At 42.0% G+C, this 27,208-nt stretch overlaps 1 protein-coding gene across 1 annotated transcript in view; it reads left to right on the top strand.

The window, feature by feature from the left end:
- Nucleotides 1–27,208, top strand: part of LOC139282325 (low-density lipoprotein receptor-related protein 1-like) — an 83,562-nt gene continuing 56,354 nt past the window's right edge. Inside the window, exons 1-3 of the mRNA XM_070901954.1 lie at nucleotides 1–97; nucleotides 14,002–14,124; nucleotides 26,366–26,503. Coding sequence (XP_070758055.1) covers nucleotides 1–97; nucleotides 14,002–14,124; nucleotides 26,366–26,503 — 358 coding nt within the window. The remainder of the gene's footprint in view (nucleotides 98–14,001; nucleotides 14,125–26,365; nucleotides 26,504–27,208) is intronic.

The raw sequence follows: 27,208 nt of genomic DNA on the forward strand, positions 1-27,208 counted from the left end.
ATGTTGCGCACCACGGCCAACATGTTGGCAGCAGGGTTGCTTTTCTTGGGATTGTTGCACAGTTTGGAAGTAATCGCTCCGGGAAGGGCTATTGATGGTAAGCAGAGCTGAATTAAGGACAACCAGATTCCTGTATAAAATGCTTTTAAAAAAACTATACTTTAAGTGTGTGCACGCTGATCATCACAGAGGGTTATTGTGTTTTGTGTCTGCATGCGAGAAGAGTAGACTATGCCCCCGGAGGATTGCTGGATTGAGTGAAGCAACGTGGAGGGGATGAAACCGAGGCGAGACAATTAAAAGCGGTCTTTTGTTTCTGTCTCCCAGTGCCACATGTGAATATTGCCATGTCACAGCAGTGATCGCACATCCCCTCCTGCCGTGTCCGCTGCATACACATTTACACTGACATTCAGTCATGAAATTGTAGCATAGGCCCCAGTACCTGCTGAAACCACTTGTCTACAGATCGATGCATTCATTCTATTTTCTTTTTTAAATTGGAAGCAGCAGTCAGATACGTTCGTTTCTATTGCTTCAGTGACAGAAAGGCAAAGCCATGATCTGTAAAATCTCAGCTTTTGGAGCCTTCTGCGGAGCTGGAGTGTATCTAATGGGTCTGGGCTTCAGTCAGTTCACGTTCAACAGATTCTACTGAGTGGTGTGCAGATGTGATGACAGCAGTCGTGCTATTCCTCAATCAAACGGCACTGTAATATTTCCATTACTCAGATGGTGAATTAAAGTGTTCTGTGGTTTTTATCTCTTGTTGGAAAGAGCACACTGTTGCTGAATTATGCTTCATTAGCATGAATCGACTCATCTGTGTTTATTATATGCAGTCATTACAGTTAGTTTCCCCCTCATCTGTAGGCTCAGATGTTTAGTGCTGCCATCAAAAGGCGCTGCTTCATTGTGTTGTGTTTCAGTATGAGTGTTCAGTTTATCACCCAGGCTACACAGACTGGGACCCACAAATGCCAACAGTCATATTGTGATCTGCAGGCAGATAGACAGCAGTTCAAAACAGCTCCTGCCTACGACCTTGTGAACACACACCTTCATGGACTGGAACAACTTCTGGAAACTATTAAGCCTCACAGTCCCACTCATGCGCGCCTCTGTTTGGTAAGAAAGGAAAAGGGCGTTATGAAAGAGGAGTTAGTGCAGATTTGTAAAATTCTTTGCAGGTGAAAGGCAAATGTGAGTTTATTTTTGCAAAGATATGGCCTCTCATTCATCTTGGGGAATGTGCATGGAATCTAAGCTCCTAAGCACATTTTTAGATGACTTTTAGTGGTAAGAAAATGTTTCCAGTAGGGAACACTACTTGCTGTAAAGCTAATCAGGGTTCTAAATTTGACATTTCATTAAATCCAGTAGGACTTTCAACACGCATGACTGGTTTAAACCACGAGCTGCGTTCTGTGAGATTCATCGTCAAGCCGTAAATGCTTCCCTCTGCCTTTGAAGTCATCTCATTGCACTTGGCAATCCAGTGCTGTGAGGTTCTTAGGGAGCAAAATCCACATAAATTACCACCTTGAAGATGGATAGGCTTGGATAGCCTGCAATCACCTGCAGTTTCTCCCACCTCCTCGGTCTACAGCAACAGCTGAGAAATGCTGCCTTAAAGCAAACAGTTTCTGCCTCGATGCACTGTTATTGTTTTTAGTGAACATTTTCCTCCCTGTCAGTCCTAATGCCTTGATTTGATGAGTCAGCCTTGTGCAGTATACCAGAGGAGATCGCCAAACCTTAGCTTTACTTGGAAACCCACTGGGATGCAGAGTCTACTGTGCTCGACAGAGCCTCTCAAGGAAACCTGTTGAAATGTGTTTAGTTGACATGGCTCATATATGAATCAGTTAGACTGAATGTGACCAATAACTTGCATTTTTACTGGGTGCCTGTAATTGGGACACCCACATTTTGAAGCCAACCTTACCAGACCTTAGCCAACATGTCTGTTGTTGTATAGGGAGCTGGAGTGCATGTAACTAAATTGCTTTTTTAACCTCTTTGATTGCTTCTTTGATTTTTAGGGCCCTTTGAACCACATATGTTGCTGTTTTTTTCAGACTTGCCTGGAACTCTTCTTTTTCCATTTCCTAGCCCTCTAAAGATTTTCTCTCACTGTCTCAGTACTTTAGCCAGAGCAAAGACCCCAGGCCACCAACAAACCCCGAGTTTAATTGGGTCTAAACTGCTCTTTGTTTCCCAGAGGAGACCTCCGCGAACAGTCTCAAATTGTTCAGAAGGCGCTGCTAATTGGGGCCCCAGTGGAAAAATGCCCTAATGAAAGAATTCACATCGTTTCACTTCATGAAAGTACTGTAACGTCATTGCCCAAAAGAGATCACTGGTTCTCACAAATGGACAGTGCTGTCCCCCAAGGCTTTAAGTGGTAAACACCTTCCATGAAAAACTGGAGAACTGGAACCCTTTCAACTTGAATCACTATTTTTTTTTTCATGCAGACATCCTTTTCAATATTTTTTGAAGCAAGTCTTCTGTATCTGAAAATGTCTGCTTCCTCATTTCATGTTTCCTTATTTTGCCGTTTTTCCTCCCTTAAATGTTAAGCTTCTTCGTTTAAGCCACATCCTTGATGATAGAAGTAGCACAGGCTCCTTTCCCTTTTAATTAACTCACCATCCAGTGCTTCTCTTCTCCTGGCACTTTCCCCGTGTGGACCTCTCTGCTGTAACATTTGGTGGAGGCCTTAGAACTGGCCCAGCATTTGGCTGTTATTGGCGTGACACTGCCATCACAATGACATCCATATGGCCAAAAGGTTGCCACTTTGCTGTTTACTGACAACTGAGGGCAATATGAAAAAAGAGAGTACATGTGTTAGGTCCTCGTTGCTGTTGACCTTAAAGCAGTTAATGTAAATAGCAGAGGAAGAGTATATTTAACACTACTATGTGGTTTAGATCAGTGCATAACTGAAAGAGTGTTTGTTGGTTGCTGCCTAAATACCTTATATGACACACTGAAAACCAGCCACGACTGCATAACTGAGCAGATATAAAATCCAGTACTTTGGTCAGCAGCTTTTCCTGGAGAAAAACAACTCAGAGGCTAAGTAAAGTTCAGTCACATTATTACACTGATGGTTTATGTGGCTGAACAGTAATAATGGCATTCTGTGCTGCTGAAGCAATAGTTTCCAACAGGCACAAGACTTAACATTAGACAATACAAATGCGTCATATCCTGGAGTGTCCTGAAGGTATTCATTTGTAATGGTCACAGTAAGATGCTCCATTTCTGAAAATACTCGCAGCACTGTAAACTGCTCCCCTTATTTATTTAGTTTTTTTCATGAAAGAAAAGACTGTATTTTGAGCCTTAAAGGAACAGTTTGACATTTAGGAACTCACTTTCTTGTTGAGAGTTAGATTAGAGGGTCAATGCCACTCTCATATCTGTCTCCAGGAAGTCACTGCTCCTAGCCAAGGAATAGTCCTGCACATAACCCCTAGTAAAACAAATTCTTTTTTTTCATTTTGGTTTATGTACAGATTAAACAAATTAGATATAACATGTTAATTAGTGAGCCTAAGAGAGGCTGGAAGGTGGATTTTGTTACCTTCAAACAAAGTCAGGCTAGCTGTTTCCCCGTGTTTCAAGTGTTTCGTATTCAAGAAAAATGTTTGACTTTACTGGCAGCAGTAAAATGATCCCATTTCATTCTGTTCGTCTCATATCAGAACTGAATAATGTTCATACAAAAGACGTATTTTTCATAACTGCCTGAAAATACTGCTGAAGTCTTTTTAAAAGCTGACATTTCTTATCGCCAAAGTGCTCTGAGTACATGTGGCCAGGCTTGTCAGAACAGCCCTGTGACCCACTTTAGAGTTGTGACCCACTGATTGAGATACATTATCTAGATAGAGCTATTTAAGGACTGGAGATTGGTCTCTGGGCCCTCTGAAAGAAAATGAGCCGAAACTTGCTAGACGATACCATGAACACGCACATGTATATTCACAATACATTAGCCAGCAACTTTTGACACCACAGCTATCAGTACGTGAAGGTAAGGATAAAAAAAAAAAAATCACTGGTGAAAGCAGGCTCAGAAAAAAAGACGTTTGCCAGAAGTCTTTGAATTGTAGCTTAGACCAAATGTGGAGGTGGAGGCTGTATTACCTGGACAATCTGTCTTGTGGAGTAGTTATTATCTCTCTTGGGACAAAATGACAGAAATCCTTGCAGCACAATGACCAAAGTTTCGACATTACTTAAAGGACAGCACCAAGGAAGAAAACGCCATTTTTCTCCTTCTTTCTACATTGTGGAGCCTAGAAACAAGCCTACTGAAATTATATTAATAGGAAAACAGAGAAAAGTAAAACAGTGAGAGCAGACAACTGACCTTAAAGATGTTCGTGGGTGAGCAGGATTAGTGGAAAGTGGTGATGAGTTACAGACAGCTCCATAGTTCACCTAATATAGTATACAGTTCTGACACTACACCGACATTTTGTCACCTTTTAACTTGATATGGTTCTGTTTTGCTCTTCAGCAACTCCTGAGATGAGAAAATGTTTGGCTCTTTAGCAGCTAAATGCTCCACTATGTTCACCAGCTTTGTTTGTCTGCCGTTTGGTGCTGAGCAGGTAGCGTACAGGTACCATGGAGTGGGTTTTTCGAGCTTTAGAAAAAGACAGAGAGCAGTGAGAGTGAACCAAAACAGTAAAGTGGAACACCAAAACAATAAGCTGACAAACACTAAAGCTCCATAGTGCTGATGGGGACTGCAGAGTCGGGTAATAATTCTCTGTGGGTTCATCAGGAGGAGTGACCTCTTTCGTACACAAGTAGTCATATGATCCATTGTCAATATAAAAATACTGAGGAGCAGTGTTTTGTCTAGTAGCTGCTTTGGTTAACTTATTGTAAGTCCAAGTGCAGAGAAAGCCATTACTTTGATTTTATTGCCGTAGCTCGAAGGTCTAGTTTTATGTGAAAAGCACTTTAATGTTGAATCCATACACTTTGTCTTGATGTATAGCCCACAGAGGAAGCAACAGACATTTCACTTCATGGTGTTACAGCTGCAGCCACTATTGTCAGCCTGGGAATTATCAATTTAAGAGATTATATTCCCTTGATAATTCCTCAGATGAATTTGTATCTGCATGAGTAAGGGTGTGTAAGTAAGAGAGAGAGAGAGAGAGAGAGAGAGAAAGTTGTATGTGTCATAACAAACTTCTTTAGTGATGAAGCTGTTGTCACTGAGCAGCAGCACCTTCACGTATACAGGTGTGAACGTGATCGGGGTTAGGGTTAGGGTTAGGGCTTTTGTCATTTTCACGCAAGGCTCGAGTTAGCAACTGCAGTTCTGTACACATCACTGCTAAAACTCAAACATTGTGTAATCCTGTCAGCTTGAAGGGGTTTGTCACACTTCCAATGTTGTTTTTAAAGACATCAACAGTGGTGCAACTTTATTGTATTTCTTTTATTTATGACCATATATAAAGTAACTAAAGTAACTGTTCTATATTTAAGTAACAGGAACCCATGCTCACCCTTTCACGCTGAGACCAGGCGGTGTCAGGGTCAGGTCGGATGACTTGTGTTGACCCGTTAACACCGACACCGAGTGGCAGCATGGGTTTAACTCGCTCCTCTGTGTCACTGTGAAAGGACTGTTTGTGTTGATGACTCGTGCATCAAGCTGTGACCCTGATTTGTCAGGTTGCTCTCGCGCGGCGCACAATGGCTATATCGCTTATTGTTGCTGCATAAGATTGGACCTACCCATGAATTTAATAAAATCATTAATGTACTAGATAAATTCCAAGCGTCGTATTACTTGCCTGTTGCGAATGTTGTTGAGTTCCAATTCCAGCTCCAGATAGAAATTGTCATTTTTTTTGTTCATAAACTGTTTTCAATCTTGGCTCCTCTGCCAGATAAAATACAGTCTATTTTCATTATCAGCCCACATAAATACATTAATTCACAGCTATTTAAGCCTCTGCTACAGGGTTTTTCCACTGACATCCATTCTTTTCAGGGACAAAAATGTGACAGAGCAGACTCACACCTATTGTAGAGTACTTGTGAATTAATTCCCTGTAGGAAGAAAATTGAAGCAAACACACAAACCCCATTCTTCTCTACTGTACTTCCTGATACAGTGCAGTATGCATGTAGCCTTCACAGTTCCTAATAGGAGATCCCACAGATCCATCCTAGTGAACCTTTCCAGAGTCTGACATTAGTGGTCATACGTTTCCACATGCAAACAATACATCTACAGTGACACACATGGTCAGTCACATCAGTAAAGGTCACTATTCATGCAACTGTGATTTAGATTTATTCCCAAACTTCTAATCCTAAACACAAAGTACCCAACCATAACCTTAACATAAGCCTAATTGTAACACTAATCCCTGGAGCAGGCGTTCACCCTTTACTCTATCGCAAAAATCTCCTCACATGTCCTTTGGTGGACCCACAGTCGTTATTTCTGCCTGAGCAAAAACACAGCATGGCTCAGAGATGTTTGCGGTCAATAATTGACAAACATTTTAAGTTGATATCACATCCAATAAATCTCTCTGAATATAATTCTGAATATTGTTCGCCATTTTCAGGCAATTGATCTTCACATTTACTGTGGAGGATTCACCTGACTCAGCTGCATGTGTGTGGGCAGTGTGGTCTCTCTGATTATGTGCATTGTGTGCTTCTGGGAAGAGAATAGGCAGCTGTTTGCTCTACTGTTATTAGTCTACATATACTTCTTACTAAACAGAATATATTTAGCAAATGTCCCTCAACGTCATTCTTTGTAGTTTGGAGATGATGGTGTACTTTGAACATGGGGAATGTGTGGATCTGTATCTGTGTGTTTTGCAATCTGAATTGACTGATCTGGCTATCAAGATCACTAAAATGTCTTAAAGGAATAGTTTGATATTTTGGGAAATACACTGATTCGCTCTCTGGTGGAGAGCTAGATGAGAAGATGGATACCACTCTTACATCTGTCTGTTAAGTGTAAGGCTACAGCCAGTAGCAGGCTAGCTTAGTTTAGCACAAAGACTGGAAACGGGGGGAAACAGTTAGCCTAGCTCTGTTGAACACTAACAAAATATTCTTACCAGCCCCTCTAAAGCTTTCTACTGTTTTATGGAGGGTTATGGGCCGGACTATTTCTTGGCTGGGAGCAGCAATTTCCTTCCTGGTTGCCTGGCAACTGCTCAGAGTCAAGATAATGGCTTAAATAACACCTCATAAAACGGCGAGTTGTAGTTTATACGCTTCAGTTTCTGTACGGATTAAACCAACAAGATGTAAAGTATTAATTTAGAAGCTTTCGAGGTGCTGGTAGGCAGGTTGTGTTATCTTTGGCCAGAGCTAGGCTAGCTGTTCCCCTCTGTTTCCAGTCTTTATGCTAAGCTAAGCTAAGCAGGCGTCGATCCTCTCGTCTTACACTCCGCCAGAAGGTGGATAGGTGTGTTTCCCAAACTGTATGTCAGCTTGTTTGAAATGTAGCGCTCCAGAAATCTGTAATGGTGGCAAACTTCTGGCTCTAATGTCTGTACAGCATTATTCACAAAATCAGTGATTAGGATTTACTGTGTTACCTATCTAATGTCTTGTTCATGGTTTCATCGTCACATAATCTCGTTAGCTGTAGGTATCACTAGCAGTTAAAGGTGCTCAGGTTACTTCAGCACATGGATAGTGAATGTGAGAGAACGTTCTAGAAAACCTAGACTCGTTCCATGGAGCTCATGCGTCACACTTGAGACTTGAAACTTGTACCGGTCTTATGAAAAGGCACTAAAGAATTTCATATAATCTTCTTTAATATGTTTCCCTCGGCAGCATACTAAGTAGGCTTAATTGTCATTTCTCTCCCCGTGCGGATACGTACAGCGTGTGCTCTGGTGGTGGTGTGGCAAAGGGATTTGTCTAAACTGACTAACTTGATAATGGCGGATCACACCTTGTGGTTTTCTGCTTCGTCCCCGCTGCTGAATTCGATTTAATCCTTATGTGGAAGTGAAGGAGGTCGTAGCCTCCTCCCTCTGAGCTTTAACACTGACTCTAGTACAAATAGCAGTCATGGTTGATTACCACTCTGGGGTTGAGACATGGTGAAATCTCAGCCAGACTTCCAAATAGCTCTTAATTGAGTTCACATTTGATTACTCTGCTTCGCTTAATAGGCTCTACCTCTCAGTACCACAAAGGCTTGTGTAGATTGACGGAGTTTTTGCAGGCAGGACTGTGTTGTCCTGAATGACGGAGCCCCCATTTTACTTGGCAACTATCACCAGACATGAGCACATTCCTGATGTTAATTCTCCTCAGCTCTAAGTGCATGCATAACACACACTTACGTAGACTTAAAAACACACAGGCTGTCTTAGAAACACACAAAACATCTCATAAAAACCTGATTTAATCAAACATTCGTCCAGAGGGTCGAGAAGCCAAACAAGCAGACACAAACACTGCCAAACTTTTACTCTTGTTGCTATCTTTCAAAATATTGATATTATAATGTAGGTGGCTGCTATTTAAACATGAATATGCTTTGTTGTCCATTCTCTGTCTGAACTTTTCTTTTCTTCTATGACGATTTGTTCACTAATGACCAGACTTCCACAGCTCCTCCAGACTCTGCCGGAACGGTTTATTTAAGAGGCACAGCTGGGGCCTCTTTTTCTCTGTGTTGTAACATGACAAATTGGAAAACTTTTTTTCCCTCCCTCTTCCTTCTTCTCACTCTCTTCCATTTCAAAATCCTGAAGCGTTCGTGCCTGGGCTGTGGAGGAGGATGAGGAGGTGGCAGGCCGCAGTCAAACAGGCCAATATAGACTCTTCCCTCATTCTTGGCCCTTAGCAAAACCCCCTCAGGTCAGCCCAGAGGTCAGCAAAATACACCCCTGCTCCTCTCTCTTTCTACTCTACATCAGTCTCTTCCTATGTCTTCCCTTTTGGCTTTGTTGTGGCTGTTTGCTGTCTCGTTATAGGCCAAACTTAGTCTTGTGTTGTCTACATCTGAAAAGAAAGTTAGTCAGACAGCAGAGGGCTCTAGTGCTGCTGAACACAAAATATTAACATTTATCACATGATATTTTTTGTGGACTAGTCTGAGTTGTTTATCATACATTTCCTGCAGCATTTCTATTTTATTCTGTCGCGTTCTGTCAAGATATTTAGCTATGAGTCAATGTTAAACTGCAGTACTATTCCAGCCTGCAGCTCTCTGGAAAGATAAAGTGCGTATCGGGGTTTGGCCAAGTGGGTGTCAATGTCAAGATTGATTACACACAATTCAGGTTTATTTATGTTGCCCTCATATAAACCTCTCTTTCCTAAATATTTGAAAAGATAATGAAGCTTTATCATGTCTAACAGTGAAGTATTTGGTATTAGCAGGACCATCCTATTCCCCTTGAGAAACTGTTTTAAGTGTTTTATTAGTGCGAGTACACGCTATCTTCAGTAGACTAAACTACATTTTTTTTCCCAGCAAACATTGCAAATTTATCTGTAAGCAATTTGAATAACTTCACCATGCACTTACTAAAGCCAACACACCCACCTGGTGCTTTTGTGCGGCCTGCCAACTTTATTATTCTCTATAGTTTTGTATGAATCAGTACCAGTTATGAAGCTCCTGAGGCTGGAAAGGATCACCTCCTCAGATCTGAGCGGATGTAGCCGGAGTACGTTTATTCTGTCTGTGTGTAGTAAAGGAAAGCAGCTGCTGTCATGTAAAAGCATTAGCTTTTATGTATGCGCAAATACACGTTACATTTCTCCACCTTTGTCCTTCAGTCTCTCTCTATATAACATGTATAAGGTCTGCGTGTGAGTGACTTCACTTCAGTGAGTTCACAAAAGTTCAGGAAAACCCCAACTCACATTTCAAGAGGCCAGGTAGATTCCAGGGTTATGAAATGAGACTGAGTGTAACAGATCAAACCAGAAGATAATCTAAACAGAAGAGTCAATCATCCAAGTCTTCTGCAATGAGTTTTTTTAGCCGTGAGAAGAGGCATGGCTCTATGGATGGCAATGTCGGTCTGTTGCTTGGCCGACCACTAAATATCGAAATAGTTATTAATATCTATAACTATTAGATTGGATTGCCATGATTTTTTTGTTCAGACTTTCATGTCTCCCTCAGGATGGATTGTAATAACTTTGACGATGCTCTGACTTTTCATCTAGTACTATCATCAGGTAAAAGTTGTGGTTGTCTGATACTAATGACATTCCCATCATCCTCAGCTGTACTAATTAGTGCTAATTAGCAAATGTTAGCATGCTAACATGCTAAACTAACATGGTGAACATGGCAAACATTATACCTGCTTAGCATCAGCATCTTAGCATTATCAGTTGTCCAAGTCCGGCCTCACTGAGCTGCTTGCATGACTGTAGACTCTTAGTCTTGTTATACTGGGGCTGAAATTCCCTGAAATTCTGGTTTCAGATTTCTGTGGTCTGCCTCTATTGGGAGGTAAGGAGCTGGTACAGATTGTCTTGCTCAAGGGCTCTTGAATTGTGGCTGTCCCGTTGGAGGAGGGTCTCTCTGTGCGATACCTTATACAGCTTTGAAGACTGGATTCCATACTGCTCAAGCTCCCTGTCAGCACCACTGTTGACAGTACTTTAAGTTCACCTCAACCGCTGTTGAGTGGTGTGTGATGAGGCTGTAGTTTCAGTGTCTGCTGGAGCTTTGTAGTGCCCTGACTGATCTCAGAGGGCAGGCCTCCAACTTATTTATAGCACATCTGTGGGTGTTGGAGGAAGTGGGGCTGTGGCTGGGGGCGAGGCTTGTGTTTGCCTTAGGAGAGGACTTTTCCTCCCAACCAGAGTGAGCTCATCCTGGAGGACTAGCAGACAGCGGCGGGGACAGAGGGCAGTGGATTTGTAAATCCGGCCCAAATGGCGATGACCCAAAGCATTTTCACGCAGCCACCACTTTGGTAAACACACAGGCGGCTCATTGATAGCATGTGTGACATTCCACCATCCCATCTCAGTATCCCAGCCCAGTTCAGTCTGTTCTCAGATCTTCAGGCCTGTCCCCAGCTGTGAGAGCCCTGCCCCCCCTTTGACTTGTAGTTTACTCCCCCACTCTTTCCATTTGCTCTCATAGCTGCGGCTCATCTGGCTTGTTCTCTTATGTCATCCTGAGTCATATCCATTTGTGTACCATCTTTTTGGATTCATCCTCTTCCGCCCTGTATCATTTCCTTTTTCAAACAAAAGACAAACACATAGGAGACCTGATGTATTGTGTGCAAGGTCACAAAACAACCCTGAAACAAAGCCAAAAATATGTTTGAGTCACTGACTCTCTTAGAACTTCGATATTTTTAACTGGATAAATCCTGATTGTGTCAAGCACAGATTGACTTTACATCTTGCATTAAAATGGGTGTCAGCATCCATCTCCAGAGACTCCCGCTTGACATACAAATACAGTAAACCTGTACACTACTTCTGCAATATTTCCATGCCACCAACGCAAAGTAATAAGCCAACATCTATCTGTCAAGCTTATCTGCTCAACATGTTTGACCACAAAGTAGTTGTGCTGCTATACTAGGTTATCCTCTGGAAAAAGGGGCAAGAAAGTGACACTTTTCAGTTATATTATTGATGTGAAAATTAGGAAAATGCAAGCAAGGCAATAAAAGGAATCGAGCTGGACCCATCTTCTGTGCTTGCCTCCTTGACCACCAGTGTGGTTTGTGCTGCCTGTAGTCTCTTGTTGGGTGACTTGAGACCGACTGTAATGGCGGCTCTGAACATGGCCTTTGTGTACGCTCCCTTTGCTTCTCTCTAACCATCACAACTAGTCGAGCCGGTGGTACAGTAGCACTTATCGTTGCCTGCCTTCACCTTCAGCTAGCTAACCTCCTGACCTACTTCCTCTGCTCCTTGATATGTTTCTCTCTGCAGCATCTTGTGGTTGAGTCAGAGGCGTGTGTGTGCGCTCCTCCCACAGCCGTTATTGGAAGCATCGAGTTAAAGCATGTCAGCATCTAAATAAACAATAGACAATAGACGGAACGCCGCAACTAGCTGCCTGCTATGGCTGGTGGTGACACCTCTAAACAAACAAATAAACACGAAAGAAGAGGGATGAGGAGCAAAGAGGAAATGCTTTAACACAAGCCTAGTTGCATTTTATGAATAATTCAAATCCTTGGTACTTCTGAGAGAGAAAAAGATGCCCCTCTACACACACATCCACAAAGTCACCCACACACATATACACACACACACACACACACACACACCGATCACAGCGGTACACAGAGGAGGATAAGTGGGGAGTGTGTGAATGTGTGCAGCAATATGTCAGGTTGAATTCATGGTATTTAGGTTGAGCTCTATTTCACGATTCCCCTCACCGCTGGAGTTGTGGGCTAGCTTTAAATGTAAATACAGTCATCCTGTTTATCCTGCTTCATCCCATCATCCACCCCTCTTCTACCCTGCACTCCCCCCCGTGCTATTCATCATGCTAAATAATCTAGAGGTTACAATAACATCACCATTTCCAAGTAGCTGTACAATGGAGATTTTTCCAGACACCACACTTTGTAAAATAACATTAAGAAAGTAAATGATCAGTCCTGTCAGGGCTGAGGTGGGTGGGATAATTCAGTGAGGCGATGTAGTCAAATATGTTGGAAGAAGAACCGCAGACCACTTGTATTCAACCTGATTGCAGTGATGACAGGAAGAAATGAAAGGGGAGTGCGTATAAAAAGACCTTTTCCCAGACGTAGAGGAGAAGCACCGAGGGAAACATGAGCTCAGATGATACAAAAACATCAGTTCAATCACAGCCTGGTGACACATATTCAAACTATCCATGAGTGAATTCCAATTATAGTTTGGGATTGCCTGTTGCTCTCTTTAAATGTCACCTGGTAAAATGTTTGTTTTGTTTTAATGAATAAATAGTTTTGGGAGATGTAATTTTTTATGAAAGCACATAAGGACAGGTACTTTATTAGATTTGTTTTGTATTTGGCTAATGCTTTAGCAACATGTCCTTTAGTGTCCCCTCTGTTGCTATACACCCACAATATGACAAGTGTGGCCTCATGAATAAAAATCAAAACATTTAATGTAATTCTTTCTTTTCAATACAGTAAACTCGACATTAATGTGACATACGGCTGAATATCACATTACAAAGTCCCTGGTTTACCAGATGTCACTTTTTCCATTTTTTCTTGCCTTTTTTTCCAGATCTAATGCTTATTTTAGTTACTCTTTAGTTATCTTATAGTTATTCTAAAATAGTTAAAAACACCATTGTCTTTCCTTTTTCCCTGTATATATTATTTCCCATTCAGCAGTAAGTTGTTGTATCAAACTTCACTTAGCAAGAGCTTCCCCTGAATGCTCCAGGGTGACTCAGCTTTGTTGCTTGTGTGTGTGTGTGTGTGTGTGTGTGTGTGTGTGTATATGTGTGTTGCCGAAGTGTTTATGTGCTGTTCTGAGAGGACTTGAATTAGTGTGGGTTTGAATATGCTCCCCCATTTGGCTGTGGCTGCAGTGGGCAGTTTTTCCCCTCTCTAGAAGGTTGGATTCAAGGGGAAATGGACGATGTGGGGGGGGGGGGGGGGGGGGGCAATTCACTGAACAAGATGTTCTTTGATATCCTCCAGACGTGTTTCATCACTGCTACTGGCCTGGGATCACTGACCTGAAATTTAGGTGCAGCAAGTGTATGTACCAGCCTTTGTTTTGGTTTGTGTGTATCCATTCTCTATTCCCTCCATCAAGTAGCAACTTTCCAGGACCTAATTAGGGCCAGTGAGAGCCACTATTGACTCTGAACACAACAGACCTCGCTTGCTAATGAGACCCCAGAAATAAAGATCACTGACACAAAAGGAGCTGTTTTCTTTTTTTTTCTTTTTCTCCAGAAATCTTTTAATGAATTCACTTTTTTTCTTTGTCTCTTTTCAGCCCCAAAGACCTGCAGCCCAAAGCAGTTTGTGTGTAAAGACGGGGTGACGTGCATCTCTAAAGGCTGGCGCTGCGATCGAGAAAAGGACTGCCCTGATGGCTCAGACGAGGAGCCTGATGTTTGTAAGTCTTTAAGAAGAGGAAGAAGAGTTTAAACCGTCCAATATATTGTATCCAGACACTGTGCGCTATGGTTACCCTGATTGTTATGATCCTGCTGCATCTGACTTCCACAGCAGAGTGGACTTCAGCTGACATTTAGCCATTCAGGGTAGATAATTGGAGTCTACAGTAAAGAGGAAATGCTTTTCAACTTATGCAGATCTATATATGTGTATTATATCCTTTTATAGCACCCCTAGTCAAGTGGGTTAAGGACATTATATGAATAAGGGAGCATTTTTACAATTCAGTATAAAATTAAATGTTAGCCAAACCTTTGATTTTATTCATCACAAAAAATGCAAACTCCCAGTTTGTTCATGTATCTTCAACCTATGTGCAAAAGATGTTCTTTTCTCAATGTGTGAATATTGTAGACTGATTTGACTTGAACACTGTTCAACAGGTGCAGTCTCCAAGTGTAAGACCGCCTCAGAAATGGATCTGCAACCTGCTGTGCTGTCTTATGGCTTTTTTTTGTAATATCAAGGGTATGCTAATACATTAGTCTAGCGTTTGATCCCTCCAAACACATACTTGTCGGCTAACAGACGGAGATTGTTGGCCTATTAGGTTTATTTGCCTAACCACAGCCAGGCTGGTGAAAACAATGGGATGTTTTATCAGTGAGTGACAGAGGTCATTCTGCCTTTTAAACTGTCCTGTCATGCCCAATTATGAGATTTACAAAGTTTGTCTTTTTTTGATAAATGTGATTTCCGTTTTGCATTCAGAGCCACAGAGGATGCAGTCATGAGACAAACCAAACTGAAAGTGGTGCTAAAAAAAGACAGCAGTCGTTTCAAAGTCTTCATTAGAGTTGAGATGCTTTGAGGCTGAATCCCTGGGGAGGGAATGAAAGCAGCAGTGTCTTTTTGGTCAGCCTCTTGGACTGAAACGCCTGTAGTTTTTTAAGAGGACAGAGGGCTTGGGGTGGGTGGGTAAGGGACAGTGTTTGTGTGTGCGTACATGTTGCTTTTTTGAGGGGGAGGTTTAGCCTGGGAGAGAGTGAGTGAGCGGCTGGGAGGCCAGGGTAGAGTGCTGTAGCTGCAGTCTAGACGCAGAGACTGTATGAGAGTAGGTCTGGAAGTCATTAGAGACTCGCCCAGGGCAATGGAGAAACCTGCTGTTTTTCACAACCTGCTCTTTCCCCCCTTCTCATGGGCCGGCCTTCTTCCGTGTCTCTATCTGGGACAGAAACAACAGTGACTCCATCCCCTGTCTCCTGCTACTCCCTCTATCTTATGCCAAACTCTCTCAAAAACAACAGTTATAGGACCTATGCTCCGGAGGGACATGACTGTTCTCAGTGTCAGGATGAAAAACACAAGAAGTGAGTCAGAGACACAAAATAAATGCCAGTCCTTATCTCAGCTTTCTTAGAATTCAGGTGTTTTTTGTTGAAGTTAAGTTTGGCGAGATTGTTGTTTAGGAACGTGTACTGATACATTACACAGGTAGGTATAAACACTTCTATCTGCTTCTTTAAAGTATGTACAGAAGTCGATACAGAAGGTTAAACAGTCTGTCAGAGCTTTTAATTTAATTTAATTTAATTTATTTTGGACCTGTTTCAGAGATTTACCTCTTCAGTAGGAACCAATGGACTTTGGGCTGAGAGCCACAGACAGGATAGGGAAGTTGGAAAGTATTGAGAGATGGACCAACACGTTGTTGGTTTTGGTGTTTTTGTGGGATTTGTTGACAATTAAAAAAATAATATCGCCAGCCTTATTCTTGTTTTGGGGCATCTTGTCGGCCGACATTCTAGGAGGCCTACCGTGTAACCACAACATCCATCATTCAATTTAAACCTTTGTTGCAAGTCTAGCCCCTCTCTACCCATGTTTCCTGATGCTCTCTACTGTCAAATTATCCCCCCCAAAAAAGCTTAAAAACATGATGTTTGGTGCAGAGCAGATGTTGGGCGTCGAAGCTGTGGAGTGTTAAATGAATCTCAACCCAGTTGAATATGGTTGATTAGCATTTTTGTTGCCCGTCATATGTATACAGTATACAGAAAATACTGAGCTGCAGAAGTTGTCACAAGGATTGAAAATTTTAAATTGATTGAAATGCCATGTTGTCGTATGAGAACGTTTTAAGAATGTGTGTCCCAAACTGTATGTACACCACCCATATACTGAGTAACATTTGTAGTTTTATTGTTGTGATAAATGTGCTCTTTGTGAAGGTGCTTTTGCAGATGCTTCTGGTTGAAAGATGCATGAGAGAGGTTTATGTATTCACTCATGTGGATGGGGCTTCACAGTGGCCTTTGTTGGTGTGTTGGCTATTGCCAGGGAAGTCAGCCACTGTCCAGTGCAGCTGCTTTGCCCTGCTGTGTAACCCCCACAATGCTGTTCTTTGTACCCTGGGGTGCTGGGTCAGACTGGCATAGAGGGATACTGAAAGAGTAAAACAAAAACAAAATGGTTGTCTGGGCATATGACCTTTTTTTATATAGAGCTTTGATCTGCATTCCTAATCAATGAACAATTGAAAGCCATGCAATGAAGATAAATGTGAAGATAATTTGTCTGATCCATAGCCTTCAGGTAGGGTGGAGGCTCTGGTAGAGCTGCCGTCTCCTCAGGGTGTAGAATTTATTGGGGTCCTGAATATTCCCACGTGCAGTGAGTGTGCCCTACAAACACAGGAAGTGTGTAACGCTGAAATGACGTCCCCTGCCCCTGGCCTGTAATAAGGGTAGGTTTACAGACAGTTCCCACCTAGGCTGCAATTAGCTTTTTAGGAGATGAAGTACTTTTGTAACAGCCACTTTCAGAGTGGAAAACATAATCTTTCATGATGTCATGTGTGTCTCACTGACTCATATCAAAAGAAATGAAAGGCTGCCTTGAATTTGAATCTGGTGAGTTTTATCTTTGATCTGCCTGCTCAGAATTTAGGCCCACAGCAGTTGTAATGAGACATAAGGGGGTTTATTGTTTGGTGTGCATTTGATCAATGGTGTCATTTACCAGACAGTTGACCCAAAGCCAGCGGTTGCACTGTTCGGATATGGAAGAGGAAGTGTTTGTTTGATCTCGCTACTGTCTCCTAAAAGCAGCCACCACCCAGTCCAGATAGCCATCAACATGCCAAGGAAAACAACCTTCGCTCAACATGAAAGAGTCTGTTGCCCTGCAGCACCTTGTTCCTACAAGAACCTGCTGCAGGTGTGAAAGCACACGATCTGCTCTCTCCTTTCTCCCCTCTTTAACACACATACACACACTTCATTTATCTCATATAGACAATAAAGCAAACATTTACCTTTCTAAAAAAGGTCAAAGATGCTTTACCCTTCAAACGGTGTTCTCCAATAGTCACTGCCAGCACACACACATACACACAAATATCCATGCCAGCATTACATCACACACACACCAACAGAGGTGCTTTGACACCAGTGTGCACGACTCTCAAATCAGCTCATACTTCATGAGGTAATGTACCTGTAATAGGCTGAAAATGCCTGAAATCTTGGCAGTGAATGGTTTTTGGCCCTAAATCGTATCAACAAAATTTTACTTTTATTGAATCAGAGAAGCAATAACTTCAGAATACCCAAGACTTGAAGTCGTAACTACAGCACAATCACTGCAACTTAGATGGTAACAGGGATGTGCTGTAGATTAATATTTCATTTACGGAAGTTAAGTAAATTTGACCAGAATTCTTCAATACATTCAACCTTTTTTTTACACTTGTGGGCTGTAAACACAGCATTGACATATTATCACCTTACAAAGTTGGTATGGCTACTTCGTTACCAAACAGTTACCTATTTACACATCCAGCAGACACGGAACAACATTAACATTGATTTTGCAAATATAACACAAATATTTACTCTCTTTTTAGCTCTGTTTAGGTCTCCATCTACTCCTGAGTGAAATATGTAGCTCTTTAGCTGCTAAATGCTCCACTATAGGTTTGTCTGCTGTTTTTCACTGAGCAGGTACAGTTGGTTTATCAAACAAAGTTTCTTCTTTAAAAACAGCTGCAGCCGAAAACAATGCTAATGAGAGCAGTTAGACTGAAATGAAGTGTAAGATGTGGGCCATAAAAACCTAAATAATGACCTGACAGATGCTAAAACGCTCCACACAGCTGAGGGGAACTGCAAAGCTGGGTGATAATTGTCTGTTGGTTCATCACTACGAGGAACACCTACATTACACATGGTCATTTTTTCCATTGTTTAACTTCAGCTTATTATTGATGACATAATTGTGTGCCCACGTATTAAAGATTTCATACTCTTCATCCTAACAATCCGACACTCAATTTCAAATTTTAAACATTTCTGTAGTCACCTATGACTTCATCTGACAAGGATAGGAGTAAATTAAAATAAAGTTATCTTTCATTTGAATATATATTTTCAGCAGCACCAAACTCATGCATGTTAAAGATTCATAAGGGTCCCAAAATGAGTTACTACAGACAGAACAACTTTAACAGTAAAGATATATAGAGAATAACAGTTTTATATATTTATATATATATACAGTATATATACAGTATATATATATATATACATGATCTATTTAAGGGTGTGGTGAGCCGGATGTGATCCACAGGCCACCAGCCGGCCATTTTTAGATGAGGAGCAAAGCTGGCCCCTTGAAGCAGGACAAGAGAGCCCTTCCTGTCTTCAGCCAAGAAAAGCGTGTCAGGAGTTTAAATTTTAAAAAGACCATTATGTAATCTCAGCAGGGCTCTCCGCAGAAAGGGGGTGGGGCAGGCCAGAGGCACCCTTAGGGGGGTAGTTGGAGCAAGCCTGGGACAAGAAGAGAGACAGAGTGGGGTTTATGATGCGGGAGATTGAGAGACACGAACAATAATAATATGATAATTTGGGTAACTGAAGCCCCCCACCCTGCATCTTGAAGGGATAGACGCGCAGATGCTGAACACATGGCTATGCCTCGTGGTCGGCAAACTACCTTGTGTGTGATTAGCAGCGGTAATAAATGACAACATCCTGTATGCGAGAGTGCCTTATTGAACAGCTTGTCTTCTGCAGTGGTTGTTTAACTTCAGTCTCCTCAGGTTTCTTGGCTCTTGCAATATTGATTACTCTCATCCTCCTCTCCGACCCCCTTGCGCCTTTCCTGTCATTTGCATAGCTGTTTTTCTATGTGATAATTAGTCGTCTGTCCTTTTGAATTCGTTTTCTAATGGTCTACGTAACAAATGAAAAGGACTGTCTGGAGAGGGGCTTGGTTGATTAATTTGTGATGATTAAAGTTAGTTTCTTGCTGTCTGGGTAAGAAGTCTAAGCCAAAACAGACTTAAGTGCCTTTCAGATATTAAGTCATTCTAGGGCCGCAGTACCCCCCCCCCGCTCTTTTAAAGAAAAGACTTGCACAATACTAATAGTTTTAAGTTAATCCTCAGTCCATTGTGAGGAAATAAGAAGCGAATGAATCAAATAATGAGTCTGTTCAATCTCAGAAATAGAGTCGCTACGTAAGAACCTTATTCTGTAGGCAATAGGTCTATTTTTCTTCTTTCTTCTGTGTGTGTTCGTGAGAGAAAAGGGGAGAAAGAGAGACAGAAAGAGTGTGTCTGCTTGCATGAGCTGAAGGAAATGGGTGAATGACATAACTTCACCATTGATTTTCTTTGTTGATTTGTTTACTTCTCTTTCATAACCAATACCGATAGGCTCTGTTTATTTGGTTGGGGTATCTGGTGGGGTTGTCCTGTATGAATCTTGCAATTTACTTTGCTGATAGAACTGTTTGCTTTGTGGTTTCTCTGCCCCGAGGATCAGCGGTGCTGCTGTGTTTGGAGAAGGCTCAGTTTGTTGTGCTTTCGAGAGCTGGATTTAGCCTTCCTGCTTTGCTTGTCGCCCTGCCAGCCACCCCAGAAGCCCCCCAGGAAGCAATGAAAATGTGGTGTTGATATCTTGGAAGGAAAGGGGGTGAGCAGGGAACCCAACATCCAACCATCAAGTGCAGAGTGCAGAGAGGGCACACAGTCTGCCACCAGGCCTGACGCCAGAGATGGTTATAATAAACTGCATTTATGCTGTAAATTTGTGTACAAACACTGTTAAACTGAGATGGGATTGCCTGGACAAAGGGAATTCAGGTAGCTGGAAATAAACCGACTCTAGTATTTGTGAGGCAACCACAGGTGTAGTTGGAGTGGCAGGTTAATGTGTTGTTTTTCACCTGCGGAGTGTTTATAGGATAGCTGTCAGAAATAGACAGTGGTGAAGTGCAGCCATTGTTACCCTCACCACTCTGCTGCCTGTGATCTTTTTGACAAGACTGTGCTGAGTAGCAGCATCAAAATACAAACTCCCATGTTCGCCGCTGGGTCCTCTCTCAGCCTAAATGAAGCTCTGGTGTTGTTGCGTCTTGTTTTCCGGAACCGTGTCCTAGTTTCGTTTGGAGTTTTGTGTCTTTGGCAGGGCAGACGAGGGGGGGTGGGGGTCAAGGGGTGCCTCGGGGCTGCTTGGTCAGGATTCGGGTGCTCTGTCCAAGAATGTGTCATGTGGGCCAAGAGCATCACAGAGAGAGGGCCAGCTGGTTTGTGGGGACATGGTCATCAGTGGTCAGAGAAACCCAGTATTAGGATGTCATTAAGAGCTGCTGGCAGTAAAGTGGCGCAACACTATTTATTCATGAGGTGTATTTATGGATCAACATTAAATTATTCATCTATATCTGGATGGTTGATGTCTGTGAAAAGTAGCAGGTTTCTTTTAATTATCTAATGCTTGTTAGTCGAATGCTCTGTAATAGTTTGGATATGTATGTGTATTTCTGACATTGTTTGCTGAACGGTCTTTTGTATTTAAAATAAAGTGGGCAGTGGGTAGCCTCATTGCTCTCTACAGTTGGCCTCATTCTCCCCCACATAAAGTCCTTTTTATGTTTTATTCCAGCACTGGCAGCAACTTGTTATTTGTTTGTGTGTTTGTTATTGGTTGAAAAAGCATTGTGTTGACTAGCATATGGGGAGGGGGGGCATGAACTAGTGAGTGGAAAATCCCCACAGCCTAACAAGCTTTGGGCTCAGGGACAGCCTGATCCAGACCCAGTTCAGCTGGGCCTCTTTCTACAACTGGAGAAGAAACACAGATCAAGTTTCCAAGATGAGTAACTCTGCAAAAACGTTACTTGTGAAAGAAGAATGAAAAAAGTATAAAAGGTGGAACTGAGGAATGTATCTTAAAATATTAATCCTAAAACAGCACATAATTACAAAGCCCCAGCTCCACTTCCATCACCCCCCATGGCTTTGCACGTGACGCCGCTTACAACACCGCGGCTCAGCGGCTTTGTAGAGGGCCGCAGCCGATTTGTGTGATCCAAACAATGGCCTCAGTTCTCTTGCCCCCCCCGCCCACAACCCCCTCTGCCCTTACTCCCTCGGACTGGAAAAGTGCATGTGATCTACCGCGGCTTAAAGACTCCACTTGTGCAAGGTGTCTGAAATCCAGCATGCAGCAATCTTGTTTTGATAGATGCTGAGAGGACAAGGCTTCATTTGACTTGGTCGCCTGCAGAAATGTTGCTTCTACATAGGTATTTGCCTCAAACCCCATACTTGCCCTGCAGTTTTGATGATGGTTGAAGCTATTTGTGTCTGTTTGTACATCCTCAGACAAATTAGTTGAGTCAGAGAGACCTGTGGAAGAAGTGAAATCTGTCGTGGTATCTGCTGACGTTTCTCTGACGTCTGTAGCAGTGAAATGAAGCCTTGGAACAATCTCTAGTTCTCCATAGGAAAAGAACTGTCAAATCTCCAGCCTCAGCTTTCACCCATTGGCTCTGTCACAAGGATAGCCTGTATGGGTCGATGATGGAGACACCAGGATAACTTTCCTTTTCCTTGGGTGCCCTAATTGAGCTACAGAACAGAATAGCTTTAGCTGTACCAGCCAGCCTGTGTGGATCTTTCACTCAACTATTGAATGAGCTGTGTAGAGAAATAGAGCAAATAGAAACTTCTCAAAGAGAAAGAGGTTTGGGCCTGCTAACCTGGCTCACTCACAGTAGAGGAATGTTGAATAAAAGACCCTGTTTAATTCAAATTAGCAATGCCTTTTCCACTGCGGCCCCGCCAACCGCTGCCAGCTCGCACAAGAATGAAGCCTTGTGGGGCTCTGTCCACTTCCTGTGGATGAGGTGTTCCACTCCGTCCTCTCTGTCTGCTCTCTGCCTCTCTCACTTTCTCTTTCTCCCTCTCTTTGTTTCTTACTGTGTTTGGTTTCCACACATTGCCCTCCCTCTTGTACACTTAGTGTAAATGGGTCAACAGATGTTGGTGGAAAAATGATGGGAGGAGAGAGAGAGAGAGAGAGAGAGAGAGAGAGAGAGAGAGAGAGAGAGAGAGAGAGAGAGAGAGAGAGAGAGAGAGAGAGAGAGAGAGAGAGAGAGAGAGAGAGAGAGAGAGAGAGAGAGAGAGAGAGAGAGAGAGGAGGGACAGCCAACAGTTTGACTTTTCACATTGGCTGAGAAAGAGGAGCCCTGTAGAGGAGTGATTGGTTTCAAACAAAGTTCATGCATCAAAAAAAAAAAAGTAAAAAGTAAAGAAAAGTAAAAAAAAAGTAAAGTTCATGCGTCTTGCTTGTATTTTTATCTCCTTGTCAGTTAAAAATAGACAAATGAAGTACACAAATGATCTACTGTTGTGAGTCATATCATCATTATTCTTAATTTTTTAATGTGGTTCAAATGTATTGTTCTAGGAATCAGTGGAATTTAAAGGAATAGTTCCACATTTTGGGAAATGTGCTTGTGTGTTTTCTTGCTTGGAGTTAGATGAGAAGATCAACACCGCTCTCATTTCTATTTGCTATGAAAATAGAGCTAGAAGGTGATTAGCTTAGCTTAAAGTTCAATAGTACGCCTACCAACAGATCTGAAGCTCACTATTTAAAATGTTGTGTCTTGTTTGTTTAATCCAGTGGCCATTTAGACCATTGGCTGAGTGCAGGGACTTCCTCGAGTCTTGCTGTCACTGCTAGGTTGCCAGGCAACTAACTGGTCGCCAAGAAATAGTGGGTAACTCCCCATAAACCAGAAATTATCGTTCTTACATTTTAGTTTGTATATGACACGAACACACAACATACAATGTGTTAATTAGTGATCTTTAGAGGTACTGGTAAGCATATTGTTGAACCAGGTTAAGCTAACCACCTGCTGGCTATAGCTTCCTATGTAGTGCACAGACATGAGAGTGGTATCGATCTTCTCATCTAACTCTCGCGAGAAAGCAAATGTGTTGCCCAAAATGTCGGAACTATTTCCCTCTGTCTGCCATATTTGAAACGCAAAGAGGCAATGCAATAACAACGTGTTCGATACAGACAAATATCCTGCAAACAAGCCTCTACATTCTGCCCTGATTGGAGTATGGTATCTATCATGGTTAACAGCTTTTAGAAAGACATAAGTGTTGTCAAAACAGCTACTATAGAGGATTAGCATTGTTACTTATTGTTTTTTTGTGGTAATTATTGTGCCAAAATTCAATCACATATATTGTTCATCAGTCATTCCACAGCTCATAGACTTGGACAGCGGTGACAGCAGCTTGGAGGTACAGTGCAGAGTTGTTGGCAACACATTGACTAGTTGGACTTAACAACTGAAATTGTGCTGAGTCATTAGTCTTTTTGTGGATGAAAGTTCAGTAATAAGGTCATTTAGGAGAAAAGCCCTTGCTGCTTGTCCAATGACTTTAGCAGTACATTCACTTCTATATCGAGTTAAAGCTGCATAAATTTAGTGTCTTGGAGGGAGAAGGTTTGGCCGAACTCGTATTCACCCAAAAGGAGTTTTCTTTCCCAGGGATCCCAAAGTCCTCTCTTAGCACATACAACAACACCAGGCCTGCGTGCCACTACACTGCCGTGCTCATTGCCTCTGGGATGGATGTGTGTACGCTATGAATGTAGTGAAAGTAGTCATTTGGCTAGGCCCAGCTAGGATAATGGTGTGTTTGTAATTCCTGCTAGTTTTCTCTAGTGGCCATCTTTTGCTGCCACAATGGTTCTTTGAATTTCTGCCTTGTGGTTCTGCCTGCGAAGTTGGCAAGAGGAAAAAGATGAATGTAAATCCATGACAGATGAGAAGGGGAAGGCAGAAGTATTGGGAAACGAGGCAAAGGAACAAAACGGCTAGCATTAGGAAAAGAGGGGAACAGAGGCGAACAGAATCAGAACGTGGACATGAATTTGACTTTTGTGATGTTCTTGCAGAGACGGTTTATGAAAGCATACTGGTTTGAACACATGCTGGCAGACGTGGTACAGGAAGAGGACCTTACACAAAATACAGGGTTTCTCAACTTGTTTCCCAAAAGTTTTTCTGACATGTCATGCAGTCATTTACTGCAACGTGCACACACAGATCCTGATGTAAAGGTTAAACAATTGACTTTCGAGTCGACCACATTACTGTCTTTTCATCTATTAGACACTCAGTGCCTGGTGCCGTAAAGAACATGAAGGTAATGCTTATAGAATACACACAGTTCCACAGGCCATAGTGTTGTGGTAAAGTGTGAAGTGACTGTTTTCCCAATCTTGTAAAGAATTGAAATCCAAAAATATGCAATTAAGAAGTGATTAATAGTTACCTAATGGGTTTTTTTGAGAAGAAGCTGCTGAAGTCTATCATACCAGAGATTTCAGTACAGATGGGAGCAGCAGGTTGGTGCATATTATCGTTGCCCTTTGCCTGTCTGTTGTGTGTTTCCCTGATGAGGGATCAGCTGGCAGGTAATGACTACACACCTGAGCTTATGCTTAGAACAAGAGAAAGACGGATTGTGCCAGTTGTTGACCGGGAATGGCTTTAAGACCTTGAGCATGGAGGAATGTCCCGTACATTTAAGGGTTGTTCCAGTTCATATCCCAGGACTAAGTTAGCCCATTGATTCTGAATAAGGGATCAGTTTTTAGCGTATTCATAGACAGATTGTTTATGAACTGCAGGTTACTTCTATCTTGTATCTGGGCGTATAATGGTTTGCGATGAGAGACCCACCACTGTGGTGCCATCCACAAATATAAAAGAACAGATAGCTTGATGTGTGCTCACTGGGGGAGATGGAAGAGAAACACGTCTGTGTTGCTCCAGTCTGACAAATATGTTGTCAGCCACACATAGTCCCCGCTGTCTGTCAGAAAGTCTGTCATCCACTGGCAGAATGAAAGGGCAGTGTTTTATAAAGATTGATTTTAAAGCATTTCTGCTTCACTGAACAGTTTATAGTCAAGACAAAATGGATGAAAGAGACAAAGGGAGAAGGCATATGACAAAGATCCCAGGGTAAGATCAATGTTAGGAAATAATTGCTTCATGTTTCTGTACTGTACGTGCCTTCAAAGCTCCAAACAAACCGGCTTGCAGCAGGGTGTGTGGAGAGGCACAGCTGGAGCTGTGTCACAGATAAGGTGGTACACAGCAATTTTGGTATCATTTTGGCATGACATTGCAGTTGTGTTTCTGCCTGCTGAGAACGGTTCTTATTGGAGACCCAAGCAGAAAGAACAATTTTTGTGACTTTTAGTTGAGAGAATGGCACACAGATCATCTCACATCTCCAAAATTCAACCAAATATGTTGAGTTTTGCATCTTTTACTTTGATATACTGTACAACTTTAATCAAGTACACATTCAATATACATCATGGATAAATGGTATGATTTTAACCAATAATCATCATCCACAGCGTTATAGGATGTTTAATGTCTTAAATATATTAACATGTTAAATATATGTAGCCATTTTGCTGGAATGCATTATCTCTAGTCTCTAATTTATTGATGCACTGCATGCAATCATGCCCAGGTTAAAAAAACATGTGAAATATTAATAAATAGTTAAATGATCAATTCATGGGAAACAATAACAGAATCAGAATTAAAGCAGAATCTTGACCACATTTATTTAGAAGATAAAATATTTGTCTTGTCTTTACTATTGATGTAGTGTTTCTGAAGGTTTCATGAACTGAGTAGAGGCTGAATTTTACAAGATATAAAGTAGCAAAACGGACATTTATTCATTCATGCAAAGTATTATTAGAGGAAAAGGCTACAGGAAACAGTGTTTGGAAATAGCAAAATATTTGGCTGGTATTAATAAATGCAACTTCCCTCCTTGCTTCGTCCTGACCTTTGCAGCCGACCATGTTTGTGTTTGTCCTCCTCAGGTCCACACAGTACCATATCACGCTGCCCTCCCAATGAGTACCAGTGTGGAGGAACAGAGCTCTGCATCCATATGAGCAAACTGTGCAATGGGGCTCCAGACTGTACTGACGGCTGGGATGAGGGACCACACTGCAGAGGTAACCCCCGTCACACACATCGCCGACATACGAGGACACATGCATTTTTTTGGGATATGCAGTATGAATGTGTGCAGGTTAATAACACAGTTGTTGTACTTGCATTTACCACATCAAGGTGAAAATATTGGATTGTGCTGTGTTCTGTGCTTAAACATGCTGCATGTGTTGTTGGCTTTTTTTTTCTTCTTTTAAATCCAGCAGCAATTTTTTTTATGGGGACACAACCACATGTATGTTTAACATCCTGTATCTGGGTATATGTGGAGCAACAAGCTGTTAATCCAATCTATTAACACATTCAATTAGGGAAGTTTGTCATTTTGAAACCAGAAACTAGGAAGCAATTTATGATGAGGCTTAAGAATATACAACTATTTTAAAGAATGTGCTGATCAAGTTGACCACGCTGAGAGGAAATAGAACTTGATTGTGCAAAAGAGCAAGATATCTTAGCTGGATAGATGAGTTATAACAGGAAAGGGTGAAGGTCTAACTCAAGCAGGAGGACTTCATTTATTGGAATCATGTCTGTCCAAAAGGTTAGCAGAGGAACACAACTGACAATCAAACACTGTCCATCAAGCTATTTTGTGTCTCAGATAGGTCTAAATCCTAACACAGGTCATACAAATGTTAAACTAGCCAGCAGTCATCATTAGTGCTGCATCACTAATATGTACCCTGAAGTGTATAATAACCTGT

Source organism: Enoplosus armatus, chromosome 3, assembly GCF_043641665.1.
Source record: "Enoplosus armatus isolate fEnoArm2 chromosome 3, fEnoArm2.hap1, whole genome shotgun sequence".
NCBI classification, from domain to species: Eukaryota; Metazoa; Chordata; class Actinopteri; order Centrarchiformes; family Enoplosidae; genus Enoplosus; species Enoplosus armatus.